Source organism: Lissotriton vulgaris, chromosome 8, assembly GCF_964263255.1.
Source record: "Lissotriton vulgaris chromosome 8, aLisVul1.2, whole genome shotgun sequence".
NCBI classification, from domain to species: Eukaryota; Metazoa; Chordata; class Amphibia; order Caudata; family Salamandridae; genus Lissotriton; species Lissotriton vulgaris.
In genome coordinates, this window is record NC_141696.1 from 653326129 (window position 1) to 653352153 (window position 26025).

Below are 26025 nucleotides of genomic sequence, written 5' to 3' on the forward strand. Positions count from 1 at the left end.
GTGCTTGGGTCTTTTTTCCAGGCCTTCTCAAGGGAGCGACAGAGTTTCTTGGATTTCTTAAGATCATCGTTGAACCAGGAAGCGTTTTTGCAGTCTCGTTTAATTTGACGTTTTTTCAAAGGTGCTAGGTTGTCGGCGCTGTTGGTTAGCCATTGGGTGAGGTTAATGGCTGCTTGGTTGGGGTTCGAAGAGTGGGCAGGGGGGTTTTGAAGAAGCGATGAGGAGATCTGGTCGATGGTGATTTTGTTCCAGTTTCTTCGCAGAGTAGGTTGAGGATGGTTGTGGGATGTGGTCTTTTTGTAGACAAAGTGAACGCAGCTGTGGTCCGTCCAATGGAGAGCTGTGGTGTGGCTGAAGGAGATATGTTTGCTTGAGGTGAAGATGGGGTCGAGTGTGTGACCTGCGTAGTGAGTGGGGGTGTTAACAAGTTGTTTGAGTCCAAGGTTGGCGAGATTGTCCAGAAGGGTGGTGGCTTTGCTGTTGTTGCTCTTTTCCAGGTGAAAATTGAGGTCGCCCAGTAGAATGTAGTCCTCGGAGGGGAGGGCGTGTGGTGTGATAAAGTCAATGATGTCATCACTGAATTGTGCACGGGGTCCCGGTGGCCTGTAGAGGAGAGTGCCTCTGAGTGTGGTCTTGGGGTCGGTGTGGATTTGGAAGTGGAGGTGTTCGGCGCTAGCGAGGTTGACGTCTGAGCTGGTTGAGATGTGGATGGAATTCTTATGGGCAATGGCGATGCCTCCTCCTGTTTGCTTGGTGCCGTCCTTACGGATGATCTTGTAGCCTTCTGGGATGGCAATGGTGATGTCTGGGACTGAGGAGGCGTTCATCCATGTTTCTGTTAGGAAGGCGACGTCCGGAGAGATGGTGTCTAGTAAATTCCAGAGGTCGATGGCGTGTCTGTGGACTGAGCGGGTGTTGAGTAGGATACATTTTAGGTGGTTGGTGTCAGATCTCTGTTTGGTGTTCGTGGAGTTGGTCTTGGTGCCGTCGTACTTGCAGGAGTTGCATGTGAAGGGTCCATGGGTGTGTCCTGGAGCGGCTTGGGCGCAGTTAGGGAGGCGGCCGGGATTTAGGGCTAAGAGGGTGGATGCGTCGTATGTGATGCGGGAGGGATGGGAGGAGCAGGGGCCAGGGGGTCTGGCGCTGGGCGCGGGCTAGGCGCGGACGGGCGTAGACGGGCTTACCTTTGGCGCACCTTCGGCGCGACTGGGGCGCGAACACTGCGCGTGGATGCTGCGTGACGATGCTCCTGACATATATGGATAGTGGAAGGGGAGGGGCGAGGGAGGATCAGCTGGGAGGCGGGTGCGTGGTGGAGGGGGCGGGCTCCGGGCAAAACAACAACAACAGTGTAAATGGCGCTGAGAACGGGAGAGCAGACCGGGTTAGGGGAAAGTGAAATTGATAATGTACGCGATGGGCAACACAGCAGTATTTGAACAAATGATGAGGCAAAGTCAACTCAACAGCACAACACAGGCACTCTGAATAAAGTTAAAAACAATAAAATAGATTAAAAACACAGAGATAAAAATATAGATACAAATCAAGGTAATGCAGCAATAATCTGCTTACCCGATAACGACTTCCTTCGAGAAATGAAAGCCCATAAAAATAATGCTCAAACCACACATGCATACATATTTGGAAGTAATTGTAAGTTTTAAAAAGCCAGTCTACATGGCTTAACATTTTGAGATTTCATTAATGGCTTAAAAGAATTTCTCAAATCTGCATAAAATTTACAAAATAACAATATATGCATGGTCAATTGTTTTGAAACTTTGTCACAGAGAAAATGCATTACTTCACATGACCAGTTATTGGTACTGGGAAAGCTGGTCAATCAGTGAAAAACATTAAGCCTAATACAAGTCAAAACAAATCTACCTGGGCATTGAGAACGTTAACTAGGTAGGGCTGCATAGAAAAGGTGGTCAAAATCATTTGTTTATGAAAGACAGTAGGTTTAACCAATTCAGTGGACGACTTCAGTTCCTCAAGTAAAGTTAAACATTCCAGGTTTAGTGATTTCCTCATGATGTTTCTCAAGGTTTCTGGATGGTCCTAGTATTTGGGGTGGCCTATGTCAGACACAAATTGATTAATGAATTTTAGCCATGGAATTTTAGAGCATACTCCGAACCACAACAATCCTTTGCAATGACATATTGAGTTCCATTTAGTCATATTGTGATAGTTAGCCTGGCATATGCTGTCCACTAGTTATAGTGGGCACCTTGCACTAGTCCAAACAACCCTTATTGATGATAGGTTTAAAGACAACCTTTAATGAAAGCTATCCTAGTGGTAGCTATGGAGAGCAGCCTTCAGGTCTTAAAGTAGCTTGGTTTACCAGATTACAACCTCTTGAATCACTAAATGAAAGGAGAACCACACAAGATATATATAAAATATATGTATTTATTTCTAAACATTCACTACTAATCTCTTTATGAGATTAGAGTTCAAGACACACAATAATACAGTTCAAAAACGACCGTAAATAGCACAATATACAATAGGCCCCAGGGGCGGACCAAACCATATATTAAGTAAGTGGTATAAGAACCACAACTTGACTAGACATAAGGCCTAGAGCCTGTAGAATCGCTGGGACCCCAAGAAACCACCCAAGGTAGTGACACAGGGGACCCACGAGGGACGCGTGCAGTGTGAGAACACAGCTGCGAGCTCCATTAGCTCCCACACTTTTTTCCTTATATGTAAACGGTGTGGTGGAGCATCTGCTTCAGGAACCTGCGGACGCACCCTGCCTAGGGGGTGTGCAGATCCCAACATTGTTGTTCGCGGATGACACTCTCCTTATCTCAAAGACCCCCCAGGGGCTTCAGAAGTTGTTGACCCGTTTTCAGGACTTTTGTGTCACCAGAGGCAGGTGATAAACGTAGAAAAAACGAAATATTTGATACTACGCCCACCAAGGAAACTAGGTCGTCCTCCCACTTTGAACTCGGTCCCTCTGGAGAAAGTATCCGAATTTGATTATTTGGGTCTACGCCTGAATGACAAAATGAGCTGGTCTTCCCACATCGACAAGATGGTTCTTTGTCACAAAAGGGTAGGGGGTGCTTTACTTAAGGAATATCATGCATCTCCCAGATCCTCAGTGGCGCCCGCAATTGAGATCTACAAGGCAAGGGGGGTTACTTCTGCCCTGTATGGCGCGGAGCTATGGGGTCACTGCAATTTGGATTCCCTATCCAAGGCCGAAAATAAGCTCCTGAAGGACCTCTTAGCTCTCCCCTTGAGCACCCCTACAGTTCCGGTGCTGTTGGATTTGGGCTGCAGAAGTATCAAAGACCAGGCCCGTTTTCGCCCATTGCTCTTATGGTCCCGCATATGGAGGGTCCCGGAACTAAAATCTTATGCCGAGGGTCTATCAGAAGTAATGAAGATGGGGGGCTGGAATAAGATCAAGTGGCTGAGGGACACAAAAAATCGTTTGGGGGAATTGGGCCTGGGAGATTGCTGGTCCACAAAATCTGCTCCTCCAAAGGCAGTCCTCAAAAAACTATTTTGGGACTGGGTCTCTTGCCAACTAATTGGGATTCCACATCACTGCAATTCGGCTGCAGCGTTCCTTAGAATAAAGGATGTGGTATTTTACGAACCCTACATGGACCTAATCACTATGCCAGCGGATAGGGCCCTTTACTTCAAGTTCAGAGTTGGCACTCTCCCGCTAGGAGCAACTGTATCATTTATCCCCCTTTTGCGCACGCTGCCCAGTCAGGCCTGAGACGGTGGCACATGTACTTTTTGAGTGTCCAGACTATATCCACCCAAGGAGATACTGGTTGAAACCCCTCTTCAAACGCCTGGGAACACGTATGCATTCGGTGGCTCTCCGAATTTTATTGACTGATACCTCCCCTCTTATAGTCTGTGGTGTCTCCAAATTTTTAAAACGTTGCTGGTTGATTTGTTGCAATAGATTGTCTATTTCGGTTTAATCCCTTTTTAGCTAATTTATTCTAGGGGGACCCCTACAATTTTACCTTTTTAAAACGTATGACATACCTGTACTTTTTGTAATGTTGTTTTTATAATGTATGTTATGCTTGTAAGATGTCTTTGCATATCGAATAAAGCTTTCAACCAACAAGCTGCGAGCTCTATTAGCTTCTATGGGTAAAGTCGCGGTTAGAATGTTATGTTATGTTATGGTATGTGATCTTGTATAGCGCATGGCTACCCCAGCGACGGGGCGTCCCAGCGCTTGCGGACATGCCAGGTACTAGGATGGTAAAGGAGGTGCTAGATGGCTGCAAACAACCAGGTTTTTATGAGTTTTCGGAATGGCAGGTGATTTGAAGTGGCCCGAGCTTTAGGGGGGATAGAATTCCAAAGCTTGGGGGCCAAATACCTGAAGGAGCGGCCACCGGCTCTGCTCCTCCGAATTCTGACAGTACAGGCAAGTGAGAGGTCCGCTGAGCGGAGTGCGCGCGTGGGAGTATAGAAAGAGCACAGTCCCTGCAGAGTTTGGGGGCCAGCATTATACAGGATTTTATGGGTGAGGCAAAGGGTTTTAAAATGAATGCGCTGTTTTATAGGAAGCCAGTGTAGTCGACGGAGAAAGGGGGACGTGTGGCAGGTTTTGGGTAGAGCAAATAGAACGCGGGCAGCAGCGTTCTGTGCTCTTTACAACCTATTTATTGCAGTCATATCGGACCCAAGCATGAGGGCATTACAATAGTCCAGGTGAGATAAAACTACAGCCTGGACTATAATCTGGCGAGTAGCGGGCTAAAAAAAAACAGAATGGGTTTAATAGAGCGAAGACGCCCAAAGAAGGTACCTGCCGCTTTTTGAGCATGAGACTCCAAGTTGAGTGTGTTGTCCAATAACACCCCCAGATTTTTTACTGATTCCTTGGGTATAGGAGCAGGTCCCAGCGCCTGCGGCCACCAGTGCTCTTCCCAAGTCTGCGTGCCATTGCCAATCAGGAGTACCTCTGTTTTAGAGGCATTAAGCTGAAGGCAGTTGTTAGATAGCCACCTTGAGATCTCCAGAATGTCTTCCTGGAATTTAATTTGGTCCTCCACATTGTTGTTAGAAAAGTTGAAAATAAGTTGAGTGTCATCTGCATAAGATGTTAGTAGGATCTTACGTTCCCGGGCCAACAAGGCCAGGGGGCGGACGTACACATTAAACAATGTGGGACTGAGCGCAGACCCCTGAGGCACTCCACATTCAAGAGGGAGCTTGCTGGATGAGTACGGCGGGGCGTGCACCTGGAAGGAGCGGTCAGATAAAAAAGATGCGACCCAGTCCAGGCCCGTTTCCCTGACTCCGATCTCCCATAGTCTCTCAAGTAGAATCTTGTGGGAGACAATGTCAAAAGCCGCACTCAAGTCCAGCAAAACCAAGATAGAGGTTGCGCCCATATCCAGGGAGGCCCTTAGGTGTTCTGTACCTGTTAACAGGGCAGACTCCGTACTGTGATTAGCACGGAAGCCATTCTGGGACTCATCAAGGATCCCATTAGACTCCAAGTAAGCAGTCAGAGCGGAGTTGACTTGTGCTTCCGCCACTTTCGCAAAGGTAAGGAAGCAGCGAAATAGGTCGGAAACTGTCCTGCCTTCAGGGATGAAAAGTTGTTTTTTTCAGGAGGGGTAGTACTTTGGCATGTTTCCAGGATTTGGGAACATTGGCTTGCTGTAAAGATCGATTAATCAACTCACGCCCTTCCTGAAGGACAGAGTCATGAAGTGATCTGAACAGATCCGGTTTAATGGGATCATCCGATGAGCCTGATTTTACTCTTAGGGCTAGGTGTTGCATCCCTGGCTGTTCTATAGGTGGAAGAATCAGGAGGGAGTAGGGAGGGTCAGGGATGTCTTTATCAGGATTAGAGGACCCCAGCGGGCTATCCAGTTGCAAAGAATCATATATACCTTTAACTTTGTTAATAAAAAAGCCAGATAGTTCTTTGCACTGTGCATCTGACACTATCAGATTGCCTGTGCCTACCGGGGCTTTAGTCAAATCTTTTACCAGAGAAAAAATCGTTTTGGAGCGATTTGTACTTGAGGTAATCAGATCTGTGTAGTAAATGGCTTTAGTTTTCTTTATAAGCTTATGGTAATCTTTAGTGGCCGTTCTGAACTCAATTTTGGCTAGGGGGGTCATACGATCATCTCCAGGTGCGTTCTAGAAGCTTACAGTGTTTTTTAGTTTCCACAAGAGTCTCCGAGTACCAGGGGTGGGTCTGAACTCTACTAGGTCTCGAATATTTCATGGGGATGAAGTGGTCTAGAGAATTGTTTATCCACTCTCTATAAGCATAGTCTGCTTCATCCATATTACCTGACCAAACAGGGCGGGTATAGTTAAGCCTAGCTTCAAACTGAGCTTTATCTAGGCTGTTCCAAGGACGCCTCCGTAAGGAGAAGGGAGGGGTATCCCTACCGCTGGCTGGGATCTTAACTGAAACCGAAACCAAAAAGTGGTCCCTCCAGCTAGGAGGGCTGGGGGATTCTGCTGTAGCTTCCTCTATATTAGTAAAAACTGGGTCAAGGAGGTGGCCTGCCTGATGAGAGGGTCCCACAATCAGTTGATGAAGCTGGCATGTTTCTAAATCGCCAAGAAACTTCGCTATATTGGGGGAATCTTGCCGCTCAAGGTGAAGGTTGAAATCACCAAAAATACTGAAATTTGCTGATTGAAGCGCTAATGACGAAATAGTTGCTAATAGCGACTCTTGGAATGCACTTGCCGGTTCGTGGGCATGGTATACAAGAAGCCCTGTAAGAGTAAAGGTGTCAGAGACCTTTATCTTAAATAGTGCGCATTCGCTACTAGCTATGCTAATGGCCTTGAGGGTACAAGTGTATTTGGATGTGTAAATCACCCCTAGTCCACCACCCATGCCGATAGGTCTGTTTTGAACACATATAAGATATTCTGGAGGGAGGGCCAGAGCTAGGGTAGCCGTAGAATCCTCAGATAGCCATGTTTCTGTCAAAAACAGAACGTCTGGCTTTTCATCTAGGACGAGCTCATGGACGTCCTCATGGTGCTTTACCAGAGACCTGCAATTAAGACTCAGTATGTGTAACTTGGAAGAGCTGGTGGGCGCTAGGGTTGCACAGGATGGCGGAGGGCAAGCCCCAAAAGCCTTAAATCTGCAATGAATGTAGTTTATGGTAGAGGAACCAGGGTGACATGCATACGCCAGGCACTCAGTCTGAGGTCTAAGGGCAAGCAGCTCATCTCTGACGTAAGGCGCCATCAATAGTCAGGCGGTCAGGGATCTGGGCGACAGGCGACAGACCAGCGCGGACGGGCGCAGACGGGCTCGCCTTTCGCGACCCGCCGGCGGCCCGCCGCGCATGTCCGCTGCGCGGGAGGTAGTGTCTCCGCCTAAATAGGCACCGGTCCCGCCTCTGGCGGTAGAGTTACACCCTCGGGGGCCATGCAAAAAGGTCAGGTACGCCCTCCACGCAATCGGCACAAGCCTTGGTGGAACGGGGTGGCGACCTTGAGGAAGCAGAAGTAAAGTGCAAGTAAGGCTTTTTCAAAGAAACGCTAATGAACGCTTTTTCAAAGAAACGCCAATGAGGATTTTAGAGCAGAATACAATATAAAAACAGGTTTAAAAACATAGAGCAGAGTGCTGCTATAATGCCTCGCGTTGCCAGCGTGTCCGCTGTGCGGGAGGTAGTGTCTCCGCCTAAATAGGCACCGGTCCCGCCTCTGGCGGTAGAGTTACACCCTCGGGGGCCGTGCAAAAAGGTCAGGTACGCCCTCCACACAATCGGCACAAGCCGTGGTGGAACGGGGCGGCGACCTTAAGGAAGCAAATGTAAAGTGCAAGTAAGGCTTTTTCAAAGAAACGCTCATGAACACTTTTTCAAAGAAACGCTAATGAGGATTTTAGAGCAGAATACAATTTAAAAACAGGTTTAAAAACATAGAGCAGAGCGCTGCTATAAACCTTGCGTTCCCAGCGTGTCCGCTGTTAAAGGACAGTTAGGAGAGGACTTTGAGCAAACCCCTTTAGACTTCGGGGGTTCTAGGGCCAACACCCATGGGAGCACTGTAGGTCTTGAGTTACCTCACCAAGGGAAGTCGGGTGCATAGGTGTCAAATGTTTTCGGGAATCGTCGTTGATTTCAATGGCGATCTGCTGCAAAGTGCTGCTGCCGTGGAGAAGAAAAGTGTCCGGGGTGATCCAAGCCTGAACAATGATGTGAAGAACCTGAAAGCAGAGGGCACAGAGTCTGGGTCACTTGCCAGTGACCAGGGGCATGATAGACGAATGCCCACTGATGTTGGGTGTTTCAGGGATGACAAGGTGAAGCTTGACTCTGCAGCCAAGAGGACCAGAAGGGATCGACAACAACCAGGAGCTGGATTTGAGCTATCTCACAAAGGATGTCGATTGCTGCTGTGTCGTGCTCGGATTGAACACAACAAGCCTTGGCAACAGCAATCCAGGCAGGATGAGTAAAGATGCTTCGGTGCAGACCAGCAAGGTCCGGGGGACTTCCCAAGCAATGGAGAGTCAGGGCACGTCTGAAGCAATCAAGTAATTCCAATCAGAGTTAAAGTTCCCTTCACAGGGACCCACCAGTCAACGGACTAGGGATCGCTAAGAGACCTCAAGAGAAAACACAAAGGGCCAGCTCACAGAACACTCGTGGAGTGTAGGCAGGCAATCTTCAGTGAAAATGCTGCTCCGGGTCAGGACAACAAGTAACTCATCTTCAATAATGCTGTTACCCACACTGCCATTAAATGTAAAGGTTACGTCAACTGGGCTATGTTCAAATTCATTACTAAAGCCCAAGTAGTATTTAAAAAATAACTCATTGAGTTTCTCTCCTTACTCTGTGTGTATAAAATAGGTTATGTCATCATTTGTGGGGGTAACCATGACACAGCCTTTAATAGATGGCAGTTGGCATGGTGGAATGTTAAAATCTCCCCACATAAAAGTATTTTGTCTCTAGGCTCTTTAGAAGTTTATGATTCCAAGTCAAAGTCCAGTTGACATAAAAATGTAATATTTCTAGATCTCTGGCGTTATTATAGAAGTTTACTAAAACCAGCAAAAATAAGCCTGAAAGTTTTATGAAAACAATTTGGTCAAATGAATTAGTAGACCTAACAGCTATATTGGAGTAGACCAGTTTATTGGAAACATAAATGCAAAGACCACCTTTAGGCTCACCAAATCTGGAAGGAGTGGCTGGAGAGTAGAATGTTTTAAAGCCATTGAGATGAATTGGCCCGACAGCCCAAGCTTCTAGTAAGCAAATAATGTTAAACCCTGTAGTGAAATCTAACGATTCAGACAAATGATGCTTACTGCGTAGCTCTGCTACATTCCAGCATAAAACAGTGATAGCGCATGCACTTTGGGATTTGGCACTAAATTTGCCTCACTACTCAGGCAAACCGGCTTGGGATTTATTGGAGGTTTTAATGCACGACCATCTCTTGGTGGGCTAATAACAAAGGTGGGAATTGTAGGGGTGTTACACATAGATTTTCTCCATTCTGAGTATTTTTTTTTATTTCATAAAACTTTATTCGGTTTTACAATGTGAAAACCATAAGTCACAATAAATATACACATCCTGTAAAAATATATATTAAAAAAGTTTAGAGTTTACAACCTTGAAAGAAGAAGAATCATGAGTAAAATATGGCAGGTGCTGTAAGCAGGTTTCAATGCATCAAAAGGAAAACACACTGGAAACATACTTTTAAACTATGGGTACCTCCTCCCCCTAGAATTTCAGGTAACCTACAGTAAAAATGATACAGTCTGGTTTCAGCAGCTTCAAATATAGAAGTGCTGGGTGAACTTGGTTAAAATTAAGCCTCTTAAAAAAGGGCAGTATAAAATGTCACTGATGTACTTCGTAGAATTTGCAGAGAAACATGAGGTGTAGCAGATCCTGTGGAGACAGGTTGTCGCAGCCGCAGGGTGCTAACAACTGTCCTCTGCGACTCCCTTTCGGGACGGCAATTAAAAGATGAAAAAAAATCAAGACGAAACCTAGACAATAAAAACCAGTGGGTGGGGTTTTAAGGTAAAAAATTTACGGACGCTTGGTTTACATAGTTCCTGTTCATCTCTTTCAATTTTCCTTGTGCAAATGAATGCTTTTTTGACCAAGTCAGCATCCTTTTTTGTTATGGTTGAGGGTTTTAGGAAGAGTTCTGGGCAACCCAACTCGGAGAGGAGACCTTTTACATACATCAGCCATGGAATTCTGGACTATTGTTCCAATGACATACAGTCCGTTAAGATCTTCTGGGTAAGTTTTAGTTCTTTGGTTGGCCACCACTTAGGCCAAAACACTAAGGGGCCCAAAGCAAGAGTATCACACAGAAAAGGGGCCCCCAGTTCTTCGTGGGCTATCAGATTCGATAAGCCAGTTGGCAATCCCAGCAGACTCTTTAGAAAGTTGTTCTCTGCCACCTGTAGTGCATCTGCGGTGGTATACCCCCACACTTCACTACCATAACATGCATGTTGGACTTGGCCCTTCTGGCAGGTTCACCCCTGAACTTTGTTGCCTTTTAATGTTACATTATTGTAGTGATTTCTGGTCTTTGCGCACTTTAGGACTGTGGCGCAGTGTGAAGTGCATGCGCTTTCTGAGTGCGTGTGTGAGAATGGCCTGCCCTCCCAAAGGAATGCATGGGGAATGTGTGTGTCCATGGTAATTTCTGATGCGTGGGAAGAGCGAGGTTAAGTCTGGTATGTGCGAACTCGTGAGATTGAATGCTGCGTGATGATGTGTGTGGCGTTCATGTGTCTAGTGTGGAAGTGCCACTTCTAGAAGTTGGTGTGTCTGTGCAGTGAATGTGCTGGCTTGTGATTGGCTGGAGCTGGCTGGTGTGCCAGGCTCCTGGAGTCTGGATGGGTCTGCCCCGGTGGTGAATGGGGAGATCTGATGTTGATGGCAGGGAGGGGCTGCACCTGGGACCTGAATAGGGCTGGGCTTTCCCCACACAATGCTGGCTCCGCCACCTGTGGTGCATCTAATGACCCTAGCCTGGCCAGTGAATAGTGAGAGGGGCTGAGCCGATCAGAGTGCTCCCAAACCAGCTGCGTCTGGTTTTGCCCCCACCCTACTCCCTAGAGACAAAGGGATTTTCTGTATAAAATGAGGCAGTGACCTCATGTTCAATGTTCTTGTTTCTGCTGGAATCTACCAGGGGCATGCTGCTGCTGGGGCCCAGGGGAAGGCTTGCCTCCATGGGCCCTGCCCAGCCCTTGGATATCCTGGAAGCCTGGTGGACTGTTCCTTGCTGATCTTATTTTGGAGGGGGGCCTGCTGCTGCTGGGCGCCAGGAGGACCGCCACTGGGTATTGCCTCCCTGCCTAGGAGGACCCTGTGAGCTGGATCCTGGGCCCATCCTTGCCCCCCCCCACCTCCTGAAGGACTTGTTGCTGGACCTTTGGGACTTTGGTGGCCTCCCCAGTCTGAGAACCACGCATTTGCGCCGACTGGAGCAGTGATCACGGCCCTGAGGGATTCCCCGGCGTGGGGATCCCCCTTGTCTGTTGACTGACGGGACGGGAGCCTACCCCGCTTATTTGCTGATATTTTTAAGTCCCCTGGCAGGTGCCCAACCCACCTGGGGTGCCTACCCCGCTGTAGGGGTTAATTCACGGGAGCCCACCCCGTATTGCCGCCCCATCGAAAAAATCACCGCTGCCGGCCTGGAGATCACCTCAGGGGCACTGGGCCCACCTCCCTACCGAGGGCCGAGCTGCCATTGGCGGCCCCCAGTAAACGGAAGCCAGGCAAGCAGTGTTGCGGCGTGGGCAGGGCCTCAAGCAAACCAGAAGCGGACGGGAGCCCACCCCACTCTCCAGGACAAGAAGAAGAAGAAGCCCACCCCCCAGCGAGGCTCTCCCGAGGAGAGAGCCCTGCCGCCCAGAGAAGCCGGGAGGAGCCGCCGCCTCCCCAAACAGCCGGTGAGTGCGGGCGTCCCCGGGGTCGATCCTCCGCTCTAGGCAGTATTGTGGCAGAAGAGCCCACGGGGCTCAGGGGGCATTCTGGGATTGCGAGTACCCCGAGAAGGGCTCCCCCAGTGAGGCCCCATTTGTGTGAGAGCCTGAAGGGCTCCGGGGCATATTTGTTGACGAGCCCCGAGAGGCTCAAGGCGGCATTTTATTTATTTAGAGCCCACCAGGCTCCTGGGCATTGAAAGTGTTTTGAGTCCCCGAGCGGGACTCCACCGATTGTGAGGCCCCATTGTGGAGAGCCCACGAGGGGCTCAAGGTGGCATATTTGTTTTACGAGCCCTGAGAGGCTCTTGAGTGCCGCATTTGTTCTCGAGCCTTGTGAGGCTCCAACGTCTTTGGGGGCATCATTTTCCTTCGTGGTAGAGCGGCCCTGGAAGGCAGCGGGCTGCTCTCACCTTGCCCCACAGTTTGTTCTCGAGCCCAGCAAGGCTAACAGGGCCATGAGTGTTCTGGTGGCCAGAGCTTGCGAGGTGATATACCTTTTCTAACGGCCCCGGAGAGACGCCAGCAGATATCGAATGCAGCGTTCGTGTTAACACGTTTCATGTGAAAGAGAGCACAAATAGGAAAATTATCGAGCCAGCAACTCCAACGAGATACGATCAGCTCAATATTTTTACTAACGGCCCTGAGACGCCAGCAGTCAATAAGCGCAGCGCCCTGTATAACATGTAACACGTTTAAGGGAGCACAGACATATAAGAGCCATCGTACATGAATATTTTGAAATAAATTTCACTGAGAAAAGATCAACTTGGTGTTTAATAAGGAACCGTATCCGGAAATGAGAAGCCTTGAAGAAACTGTATCCGATAAACTCAAACCTTCAAAGGCCGTCGAACTGAATATTTTAGATACCTCCGCAACTCATATTTTAACAAAGCTCTTTACTATTTTTATGAAAATCAGACACGAGGCAGTTTTCTGAAAAGGGAATTGTCAAGGTCAGAATCCAACATTTCAACCGATTCTTTTATCACGTATAGGTATATATTGTGGCTCCTGAGGAAGACGTTGTTCTGAACGCCGAAACGCGCGTCGAGTATTAATTGCCACTTTTTTCTTTGAATTTTTAATGATTATGTGATGTATTACTGTTTAAGTTTTCTATGTAATAATTTAATAATTTTTATATAAGATGGATATGTGTTTAATTGTTGTTTGAACTTTACTTCTGTGTAATATTTGTCTATTTTTACCTTGATAAACCGATTAAAAGTGATATATAATTTTTAACATTGTTAGAATTCCTTTTTGGCAACTACCCTCATTATTGTCTTTTATATTTTATGCACACAATTGTTTTTCCCTGAAGTACGAATTATCAAACCTAATCAGGGGGTCCTTGTTATTTACAATACAAAGCCTGCGAGGCTCCACCGTGTTGGTCCCATCATCTCTACAGCTGCCCAGCACTTAGTGGGCAGCTGCTCCGTTTAGGCTCCCCTGACATTGGGACACAGAGCGTTTCAGCACCAGAGAGGACAGTTGGCCTGGGGACACTCACAGGTTGTGGCTTATGTGATTTCCGCACAATTGTTCTTTGCTGAACCTCCGAATGTGTCTTTATGCATCATGTGCTTTTCCCTACACCTCTGAATGTTGTGATGCATCATGTGTAATGTTCTTATGCCTATACCTCTAAATGTATTGTGATACTTAGGTGGTTGTTCTTTTTAGTACAAGTGATACTTGTGAGTTCATGGTTCCCTGCGTGATATTTTCCTAAGGTGGTTAGGGTTGCTTAGGTGGTACTTACCTGTTACCAGCGATTACTGGTTTGTGCTACATTTTATATTTTTGTGCTACAGTGATTCATATTCTATGTCTGCAAAGTGTTATTTCTACCAAGTGCTAGTTCTAAAAGTGCTTATTCCTGACAGTGGTCCATGTAGCCCTGTCCCATGTACATAATCCCCTGTGAATATTGCCTGTGCCAGTTGGCACAATGTACATCCTGTGATTATGATTCTGATGTGTTCTGATAATACAAAGGCTTTTTTTATATAACCTTGTGTGGAGTTCCTTTTGTGGGAGGCCTGGGACTTTGTTGCTGGGGGTGCGTGCGCAAATGCTTTCCACATCGCCTCTGAGATAAGCCTGACTGCTCATGCCAAGCTACCAAGAGGTTGAGCAGGGGTTATCTTGGCGGGTGACTTCCTTGCCCTGACTTAGAATGGTGGTTTCTGCCTGACTTTGGCGCAAGCCTTAGCCAACCAGAAATCCCATTTCTAACAATGCAGTTGACACGTCCTTCACCTGGTAAATTTTCAGCATAGCTGCAATTGGGCGCTTGCCCATCTTAGCAGCAAATCTGAAAATAGCTGCAGTTATTCGCGTGATCTCTCCCTTTTTCCTTATGATAAGGGGCCCTCACTTCAGGCGATCATCCAACACGACCCCCAGATATGAAAAAACTGACGTTGTGGGGACCTTCGCAGAGCCTACAGAGAAAGAAATGTTTTTCGTTAGCCGAGCCCCTGCCTGCATGATTTAGGATTTTGCATTGTCGATCGCTAGATCTCGACACCACATAAAGTTCAGGAAATCATCTAATAAGGATTGGAGTCCTCTAGCGGTCCTCGCTATCAAAACGGTATCATCCGCATATAGGAGGACGGGGAGACCCCGGCGACCCAAATGCGGAAAATCAGCCCCCATTGATACCAGGGCTCCCTCGAGATCGTTAATATATAGATTGACCAGGAAGGGGGCCAAAATACAGCCGTGCCTCACCCCTCTTTCAATGTTATATTCCCTAGTAACATGGAGATCCTGTGCATAACTGATGTTTGCCTTAGTGTCCCAATGCAGATCCATTAGAAAGTCCACAATAGGGGCCTCCACCACATGGCCCTCATGGACTGCCACAGTTTGACTTGGTTTGCACAGTCAAACGAGGACGATAAGTCCATGAAAGCCATGTAGATCGAACCTGGGCGACCATTGTGTACTTACCAAGAATCAAGTACAGGTTTAAACATTGGGCCACCGTGGACCTCCCCACACAAAACCTATATTGGGTATCGGCGATGATATCGCTGGGACACCTCCCATTTCTCTTATGTGTGGTCCAGCCTTTGACTGGAGTAAACCTCAAGATGGAAAACGTGTGCAGAAATTGTGACAACTTACGAACTTGCAAGTTTATGAGTGTTCACCAACTTTTGTATGTGAGCCCACTTGGATTGCCTACAAACTTGACCTGTGAGGAGATGTGCGGTCATCAAAAAATCTACAGTTTTAATGCATTTCTGTGTGATAAAATACAATTTAAATTCAAAACCTGTTAATCACTAATGTTTTTTTTTCCCCAGTGTTTATTTATATAAAGAGATTTTACAGGTACGTAATGACTCACGTCAAGGATAGGACTATAAACGTATATTTCAGCCACAAGGTTTCACTTATGCGTGCAAAGAGCTTTATGAATCGGACCAGTCGACTTTAGATGACGTAGAAGTCTGATTGTGCATTCAACTTTAACGCTGACTACTTTTATGTTGCATCTCCTCCGACTTTTACACTGTTTAATAAGTAAGTCCTACTGGCATTATTTTTCATGTTTTGCACTCTGGAGAAAACACAGCACCCACCATATATTTGTGAAACTTATCAAATCAACGTGTTACTGACCTGTTTCTGTACTTGCTGGAATACCTGGAAAGATAAAAAAAAATACATCACATGAAAATGAATTAAAACGAATTATTTTAAAATAATCTCAATATAGCATATTGTTTTAGGATAGGGTTATATTGCAATCATAATAATGTCCGGGCGTTCCCAAACAAACGTGCCCCACATTCCTGGATCATGCTGTTTCATGAAACATCATCTGGTTAGTTTCATTTTTATAGAAATGTTTGATAACTTTAGAATTTAAAAGCTTATAGAACCAGTAACATGGGTGACAAATAGAAGGAGCGGGGAGACTAGGTGATTTGCCCAGGATCAAATGTTGTTAAATCGACACTCAGACTGAAACCTGGTTTCTCTTATTCCAAATTCGGCAGCTTTGGCGCTAACTTCACATCATTTCAATTGTTTTAACTGGGCAATGTGGCCTCACATCAAGGCCTATGCTAACAACACCCCCTCCACCAAGGCCCAAAGACATTGGGAACGAGGTGATAGCACCCGGCCCCAAGCCAGGCTGCTTCTCTTACTCAGCCCCTCCCCAGAACATCATAATCTCAGGGTGATGGCTTGGCATCAAACTCACCTGGCCACCACAGTTAAGTCTCTGAATACCCGCACCCTCTCAATCTCTTAACAAGACCTTAATGCGATTGCACCGGCTGCGGTGGGGTCTGGGAAAAGACACTAGTTTTGCCTGCCCCACGGGGTAGCGAGATAGGAATTGCCCAACAGCAGGGACATCTTGAAGATTTTGAGGTACCTGGGCCAAACGTACTTAGGGGGCCCCTTCAGATCAGCTTTGAATTTATGATACAATTTCAGCTCTTTCATGCCTTCTTGGGCCAGGTCACTGACAGTGCAGAGACACAGTCTCCGAATGCTAAATGTTTTTACCTCCAATAGTCATGGACAAGTTTTAAATACTGTAACACAGCAGCAACTCACTAACATTACTAAAAATAATCGCTGGGACACCTCCCATTTCTCTTATGTGTGGTTCTGTTTTGATCTAAAAGAAACTTTTTTTCTGTAGATGTTGCATGAAACATAAACACAACATTTCCCTGCAAAATGTCTGTAATAGGCTCCCAAATATCAACTACATTAAAAATAAAATAAAAGGAAAAGGGTATTTAAAAAATCTGTTTAAGAATCATTCATGGTAATTAGGTCAATCTCTGCAGAACAGAGCTGGCTCTTTCAAGGGGCGGGGGGGGGGTCTGAAAGGCTGGGGCCCTGGGACAGACCCCACTTTGCACATGCCTTAAAACTTCTTTGTGCCAACAGCCAGACTAACACCTGACCCACAGCGAGGCTGATTCTCAAACGCATTCCCTTCCCTGCCCACCACAGCATAGAATCACACCGCTCAACGCCAGAATACTCTCACGGATGATTGTGCACTTTACAAATCTACAGAACATAACAACTTAGTGGCAGTGGAATAGCAGAGGCAGTGAAAAAAAAATCAGCTAAAATATCACCCTTAGGCACCAGCCCATTGCCCAATACCCGAGTGCTAGCCTTCCCAATCCGACCCTTATGCTGGATGATCACATTGTAACATAAGACTTATATTTGAAATGAACGTTTTCATCCATGTCCTGCTCTTTAAATCGCACTCTAAAGGAGCATTTGTCAATGTCCTGTATATTGACAGGACAGGCCAATCCAAATAATGAAGTGTAGGCATTGGATGTCTCTTGAAGTAAAGGTGCCAAAAATAGTTTAGCACAGATGACTCCGACACCCGAGACAATATGGTTGATGGGTATACAAGTTTGTAGCTTTATGGCCCTTATGATGAAATACTAAGACATGTGTCTCAAAAATAAATTTGTGTCAGCTGTATTTGAATGTGATCAGGGGTAAATCAATTTGGTTGCCGGTATTTGAATTTGTCAGTGATATCAAAGGGGGTGGTTTATTTGCCAGTAGTAAAATGCACGGTGGTAGTGCTAGTGGTAATTCAATAAATGTATTTTTTCACAACATGAAAATACAGCCAACAGCTTTAACCGAAGGCAGATTCAAATACCACTGACACGATGTGCTAACTTGATACAACCTTGCACCAACTAAAACAGACACATCTGGATCCAAACTGTGTACATAGTACATTCTGATGACTGCTAATATGATACAGACAACAGAAATTCAAATCAGGAGAAAAAGGAAAATAATTAGTACCTGAATTTATCTATATATTTGGGTGTTAAATAGACTGATGGGAAGCATTCACCATTTGAGCGTTCCACAATAAAATAAAACCAGCCTCTGGTGACCAACCCGGCCACTTCAATACAATGTTTGAATGCATCTCCCTGGGCTGGGCGCCGACCAGGGAGTATTTAATAAAGGGTGACGTCAGCGCACATGGCAGACGGCACGGACCGAGTATCTGTGTGAAAGTGTTTTAAGTAGACTGCGCTGCCAAGTACAGGCCCCACGTCTCTTAACCCCTTGCATGCTGATGATGGCCCCCAGCCATCATGCACTTCAGTGCTCGTGTGCTGATGACGGCTTGGGGGCGTCATGAACCCGCCCACTGAATAAAAGTGCCGCACAGGCGCAGAATCGTGGCAGCATGCAAGGGGTTAACGTGGACCCGGGGTATTAGGTGCGAATCTACACAGCGGGACACCCGCTGTGTACCCAAGGGTATCACATTGGCGACGAGGGTGGGATACAGACTCAGCGAGCGACCAAGTGGCTAGCACAGGGTGTGAATCTGGGCGGCCATGCCAGATTCACCAGAAAGAACGGCTGCTGCTGGGACCGCTGGAGGACGACCGAGCCGTGCACCGGGGAAGAACCTCCCCAAGTTTAGTCAGTTGGCAGATCCGGCAACAGCAGCACCGCGATGGAAGTAGTGGCTGGGACAGTTGGAGAACTACTTTGTTGAGACTCGAGAGACAGACAACACGGTGAAGAGGTCGCTAATGCTGCTAATGGGTGGCTGTTCCAAGACCTGCCTGACACCGGAGACAGTGGAGATTATGACAAAGCTGTACAGGCCTTAAATCTCTTCTTAGATCCACAAGTAACCCCCCGATTAGGAACACCTCAAGTTGCGCCAAGCCAAACAGCGGAGGGAAGAGTCGATCAACATGTACTTTGCAAGGTTAAGAAAACTGGTCAGCACCTGTAGTGTGGTCGATCGAGCCTTCGATTTGAGGGCCCAGCTAATTGCAGGATGCAAGTCATCGGAACTGCGCAAGCTGATCCTCCGCCAACTGGGGATCACGTTGAAAGAAATACTGCTACTGGGAAGGTCCCACGAACTGGCCAATGCACACGCAGGTGAAATGGAAATGGCGCTTGCAAAGAAATTGTCTGGGGGACAGTCAGTGTTTCCAACGCTGATCAAGGAAGAACGGGTCGAGGCGCTCAAGAACAGTGCAGTGCATTGAACAAAAACCTCCCATGTCTTGATGGAGACATGGAAAGCATAGCTGAGGCTACACATACATGGCTAAGTGATGCAGTGAATGCCTGCCTGCCCCTATCCCGCTGTAAGGGAAAAGTACATCGTCCCCCGGCCCTCTGGTTTACAGAGGCCCTCAAGAAAGAAAAATCTACTTGTAAGAACTTGGAGAGACAGTGGCGTAAGAACTATGAGGCTCACCAAAAAGAGATCTACCGCAGGGCCAGAAACAGCTATCACTCGGCATGCATGAAAGCTAAAGCATGCTACGTAACCACGACAATTAATTCAGCGGTTAATAAATCCCAGACTCTTTTTAATACGGTGAAGGAATTGGCTGGAGAAAACACAAGAGCGGAGGCTCCCCCTCTTAGTACTCAGCAATGTCAAGACTTGGCGTCCTTTTTTACTGAAAAGATCGAAAAAATCGTCTCTAATATTAATAACAACAGCTTTATCTCTCATAATCAAGAGGATACCTTCCAAAGCTTTAAAGGAAACTGTCATCTTGAAGTCTGGCCCCCCTTAACATCGGATAAAACGAGGAAACTTCTTAAAGCTATCAAATCGGGCTCTCCTCGTGATCCTATACCCATCAGTATTACCAGCCAACTGGAGGATTCTACCCTGACGCCCATTACGGACATACTCAATGCGTCCATGGAACAGGCTTCAGTTCCTGCTATATGGAAACACGCCATAGTCAGCCCTTTGCTGAAAAAGCCAGCTGCCGATCCTACGGTATTGGCCGATTATCGACCAATATCGTTACTTCCTGCCTTTTCCAAAATGCTGGAAAAGCACATTCATGAAGCTCTCTCCACATATGTGGAAAATAATGAACTACTCCACCCTTCTCAGTCCGGATTCAGGAGTGGGTACTTCACTGAAACTGCCCTGCTCGGAATCACAGAAAAAATTAAAGAGCTCAGGGATGATGGCCAAATGGTGGCACTGGTCCTATTGGACCTAAGCGCAGCCTTCGACACCATCTCTCACTCCAGACTGCTTTGCAGGCTGGGGGAGAGTGGTGTCGAGGGCAAGGTGCTAGAATGGATCAAATCCTATTTATCCTCCCAGACCTTCCAGATCACCTCCTCTGAGGCCTGTTCGGATGTTTTCTACTCCCCGCACGGTGTACCACAGGGATCTATTCTGAGTCCCCTTTTGTTTAATTTGTACCTTCGCCCACTAGCCACCCTTGCAGAGAACTTTGGTCTTGTTTTGATGACCTATGCAGACGATTCTCAGATTCTATTTTCATTATCTAAATCCGATTCGTCTGATTCGTCTGCACTTAAAACAGGCCTCCACGAAATATTCTGCTGGATGTCGGCCAAACAACTCAAATTAAATGGGGAGAAAACAGAGATCCTCCTTTTAGGAAACAGCAAAAATCTCTGGAGCGATTCCCATTGGCCGACCTCACTGGGCAAGCTCCCGATCCCTGCCACCCAAGTCAGAAATCTTGGGGTCATCATTGATGACAGCTTATCTATGGTTCAGCAAGCTAATAAAGTGGCTGGTATCTGTTTTACTATTCTCAGATGGCTACGTAAAATCGTCTGGATGTTACCATCAACCACCCAGAAGACCGTAGTCAATGCCTTAGTGACATCTCGGCTTGACTACGGCAACATCCTGTACCTGGGTGCAAACAAAGCAGTCATACGACGCCTACAGTTGGTACAAAATGCTGCGGCCAGACTGCTTTGTAGAATTCCCAGATATGCCAGAATCACTAAACATCTCAGAGACCTACACTGGCTTAGGGTCGAAAATCGGATCCGCTTCAAAGCCCTGAGCTATTTGTTCCAAATTAAAGCTGGGACTGCCCCCAAATATCTTCAAGACCTTGCCAAGCCTTACCTTCCAAATCGCAATCTTCGCTCAATCACATTTGCGAAGTTTGCGGTACCAAGGTACAAACGGGCTAGACTGGGCGGAAGATCCTTTTCATTTTTGGGACCAACTCTTTGGAACACACTGCCTACCCAAATACGCAAAGAAGAAAACTACAGGAGTTTCAGAAAAAGCGTGAAAACCTGGTTGTTTGATCAATAATCTTTGCTTTCAGATCTGCTCTCTCTCCAGTTGTGCCCTGTGTCTTTGCTGATTTCGGCGCCGGGAAACCCTTTGTGGGTAGCTGTGCGCCTTATAAATGCTATAAAATAAATAAAAATAAAAATAAATAATAAGAAGGCGTATGGCTGTGGTCCCGGGAAGGAGGCCAAACCAAAAGAGAGGCGCCAGAGGCGAGAGTGTTGAAACTGCGACATGGGAGCGCCCGGGCCAAGAGTGTGTCCCGCACAAGGGAGACAGTGCATGAAGTGTGACTAGTATTGACACTTTGCGAAGGTATGCCAAACCGGGAAGCCATAAGGTGGAAGTAGACCTCAAGAGTCGAGGTCTACAAAGTCAGTAAAGACGGTACAGCAAGAGGAGGGGGCAGACAGCGAGGAGCCGCAATCGTCAACAACGGAAGAGGAGGAGGACAATGTGTTTGTGATATCCCATATCCGGGGGGTAAACACAGCCAAGAGGCCACCCCCACATTCCAAGTGTGGATTGGAGACTCCTGTATGAGGGCCCTGATTGACAACGGAGCTTCGGTCAACATACTAGATGCGGATCAGTGCAGGCGGCTCAAGCCAAGGCCCGACTGATGCAGACGGCGGCCCGGATTTTGACATATGGGGTGATACACCGATTCCGCTACAAGGAGTGGTTGACACAGTAGTAAAATACAAAGACAGAGTCACGGCTACCTGGTTCTTTGTCACCTGTGATCGGGCCGGATCACTTTTGAGCTGCCACACCGCCGAAGATCTGGGGCTGGTTATGTTCGCAAAGCACATACATAAATCACAAGTGGACCAAATTCTGGAAGAGTTTCCCAAGCTGCTTAGGGGACTCGGATGTCTGAAAGGAGTAGAGGTCCAGCTGCACATTCATGAGTCGGTCCAGTCTGTCGCGCTGTGGCACCGGAGGGTACCCTTTCATCTCAGACCCTTGGTAGAGGCGGAGCTGCATCGGTTGGAGCGAGACAGAGTTATCAACAAGGTGTCGGGCCCCACCCTTTGGGAGTCCCCCTTGGAGATAGCGCCCAAACCAAAACAGTCCGAGGCCATCAGGCTGTGTGTGTACATGCGGATGCCGAACAAGACCATTTGCTGGGAGAGGCACATCACTCCCACAACTGATGAGATCGTGACGGACCTGAATGGGGCACAGTGGTCGTCAAAGGTAGACCTGAACTCGGGTTACCATCGGGTGATGTTGGCAGAAGAAAGTAGATACATCACAACATTCTCAACCCATGTGGGGCTGCAGAGGTTCAAGAGACTAACCTTTAGGGGATCCTCGGCGGCCGAAGTATTTCCGGAGGCCGTAAAAGAAGCGATGTCTGGTCTGATTAGAGTCATTAATGTGAGCAACAATATCCTGATCTTTTCGAAGTCGCTGGAAGAACACCATGTAAGGTTGAGAGCTACTCTGAAGCAGTTGGTGGGACAAGGTTTAAAATTGCATCAAAAGAAGTGCGAATTCTTTGCCACGGAGGTTGCGTTTTTTGGATACAGGTTCTCGGCAAAAGGGCTACAGGTGGAGCCCAGTAAGGTAGAAGCCATCAGAACAGCGGCCATCCCTCAGACGCCTTCTGAAGTAAGAAGTTTTCCGGGGATGGCCAATTACTGCGGCCGATTCATCCAGCAACAGGCTACCATGTCAGAACCATTGCGACAATTGACAAAACAGGACACTACCTGACGGTGGACGTACAAAGAGGCCCAAGCATTTGCGGATGTAAAGAAAGCACTACTCAGAGGGGCAACAGTGGTGTATTTCCGGCCAGGAGCGGCAACCGAGCTGATAGTGAATGCCAGTCCCGTTGGATTGGGGTTCATGCTCCTACAAAATTCGGACCAGGACGAGTGGGTACCTTCTGCCTATGCCAGTTGTTCGATCATGGCGGTGGAGACCAGATACGTGCAAATCGAGAGAATCTCTGGCCATCAGGTGGGTGTGTCAGCACTTTCATATCTATCTCTGTGGGCATCGTTTCACCGTCGTAACCAACCACAAGTCACTAGTACCCCTCTTTTTGGGAACAGCGAGAAGTGGACCACCGTGGATCGAACGGTGGGCTGTACAGATCCAACAGTATCAATTTGAGATGGTGAATCATCCCGGAGCCAGCAACCCAGTGGACTACTTGTTGCGACACCCATTGGCTCCCTGTGGTGTGCTATGGCCCGAGGTGTACGAAGGGGCCAAAATATATGTGAGGCAGCTGCTGGAGGAGGCTCATCCTCAAGTATTATTGCTGAAAGATATCTGAAAGGCATCCTTCGAAGATGAGTGCCTACAGAGGGTGGCCCAAATGCTGCAAGATCACCAATGGAAGTGGTTCATTAGTGGAAATGATCGAAGGTCGGCCGAGGAGAAAGAATACTGGGAGAGCATGTGGAGGTGTCGGGGTGAACTGAGTGCGGCGGAGAATGGCATAATCCTCCGGGCTCCCAGATCGTAATACCTGCCACGTTCCGAGAGCGCACGATTGATCTAGCCCATCAGGGGCACCAGGGAGCAGAGAAGACCAAAGCTCGTCTGCGGACCAAAGATTGGTTCGCGGGCATGGACCGGGTGGTAGAAGACAAGGTCCGGTGATGCTATGCCTGCCTCATAACCGGGGCTGATCCTCCGGAAGCTCCAGTCATCACCTAAGGACCCAGCCTTTCACCCTGGGAAAGAGTGAGTTTAGACTTTGGAAGTTTCCCAGATGAACGACAAATGGCTGTGCTGGTTGACAGCCATTCAAAGTTCCCGTTGGTGGATGTGGTGGCTTCGACGCAATCAAGTGTCTACAACCGGCTCTGGAAAAAACTCTTGCTTTATTGGGACTGCCAGCAGAGATTCGTACAGACAATGGACCGCCGTTCCAAGGGCAGGAGTTCTAAAACTTCCTCGAACAACACGGCATCAAACACCAGAAGATAATGCCGCAGTGGCCGCAGGCAAATGGAGATGTCGAAAGGTTCAAGAGAACTCTGAATAAGGCCCTATGAATCGGGGTGGACCAAGGTGTCAACCTGGAAACATGTCTGCATCAGTTCCTTAGAGCCTACCGCCAAACACCGCATTGCACAACGAAGTGTGCCCCCCATGGTCTGTTACTGAAAAGAGCAGTACGGGATGGAATACCCAGCAGTGAAACCTGGACTCCAGCGGTAATTGACATAGAAAAGTCCCAGGCCTGCCGCAAGAACAACAATGACTGGGTCAGCCAGAGAAGAGGGACCAGACCGCCCAACATCCAAGTCGGTGACTATGTGGTGGAACAGGACCGCTACCCCGGGTCCAAGTTTCGCACGCCGTTTGAGCCGGAACCATGGAGAGTAGTGCGAGTCCAAAGGACTCTAGTAGTGGCTGAGAAAGGATACCAACGTATAGCCCACAACGTATCATGATTCAAGAAAATACCAAGGCCCAGCTCAGCCGTGATGGAACCTGCCCTAGAACTGTGGGGAGAGTAATCAATTGAAGTACCGGTGGAGGAAGATCAGCCCGTAGGGGATACTCCGAAAAGACCAGATGTAGTGGCCGAACCGAGTGCAACAGGGCATGGAGATGGTAACTCTCAGGAAGGTGCCGAGGGTGGAGAGAGCCGGAGCCAGAACCATCGCTATAAAGTCCGTGACAACCCAGTGCCGAGCACCCGGCTACGGGACTTTGTGCTGTAAGGCTCCTTGGAGTGACTATTGTTCAACGTGTTGCCCGATGCCTGCGTGGGTGCTGCCACCCGGAGGTTGCCATAAGGACTGGCCGAGTTTGTGTGGATTTTGCTCTTCGACTATTTGCCGGGGTTGGATGGAATGTGGTGAGCCACCCGGCCACTACAATACAATGTTTTCATTCACCTCACTGGGCCGGGAGTGGACCAGGGAGTATTTAATAAAGGGTGACGTCAGCGCATGTGGCTGACGGCACGGACTGAGTATCTGTGTGGAAGTGTTCTATGTAGACTGCATTGCCAAGTACAGGCCCCATGTCTCTTAACATAGACCCCGGGGTATTGGGTGCGAATCTACACAGCGAGGGACCCGCTGTGTACTCGAGGGTATCACACAGACCAAACAAGTGGAATCTGTTGTTTTACAAAAATTAATTCAACTAAGAACCCCCATAATCTAGCCAACACAATAAAGAAAGACAAAACTTGGATATTTGTAGTAGTAATAAAACTTTATTTCGGCCAAAAGGCTATTAGCGTACAATGTGAAAAAAGGCACACATTAATAAAAGTGATAGAGCACGATGGTACTCTTTAAATTGTAGGGGTGCATTATATTCTCGAGTAGTTCGCACCTGCATATATTCCCTAGTCACCTTAACATTAGGTTTTTAGGGTGTGTAATGTAATAACATGTAAAGTGAAGTTATAGAGATATTTCTGACAACGTGGAGGCATTACATTGTAATTGTGATCTATTTGATGAAGCTTCAATGTTTTGATTTCATAAGTAACTAATGAGAAATTAGTTGTTGCTACATAATGCATTGATTTAAACGTGCTCAGTGACAATGCTCATGTATACATGTGATTAATAAAGTTTCCTATTGGTTCTTATGGTAGCAGAATTTGTAGGCCTCATGTGTATTTTCCCTGGCTCTCCAGTCTCGTTGTTCGTAATGTTCATGTGTATGCAGAATCTTTTTTCACTCAAGTTTCTTTTGCAGGTGGAGAAATTCATGTTTGTTAGTCAGAATAATGCTTTGTTTTAAGAGCTAGGTTTAGGGAGGAGAGGATACATTTGAACAAGTGATGCTGATAATGTGAGACAGTGTTTTTTCTCACTGAAGAAGGCCTGTGAATTAAGGTCATCGAGCCAGCACTGGGAGCATCTCAACTGCATGGAAAGTTACCTACGAGGAG

General features: G+C 47.3%; 1 protein-coding gene across 1 annotated transcript in view; it reads right to left on the minus strand.

Annotated features, from left to right (window-relative positions):
- LOC147697847 (zona pellucida-like domain-containing protein 1) overlaps positions 1-26025 on the minus strand; it is a 496253-nt gene that overhangs the window by 16486 nt on the left and 453742 nt on the right. The window contains exon 10 of the mRNA XM_086934524.1: positions 15659-15682. Within this exon, the coding sequence (XP_086790650.1) occupies positions 15659-15682 (24 nt within the window). The remainder of the gene's footprint in view (positions 1-15658; positions 15683-26025) is intronic.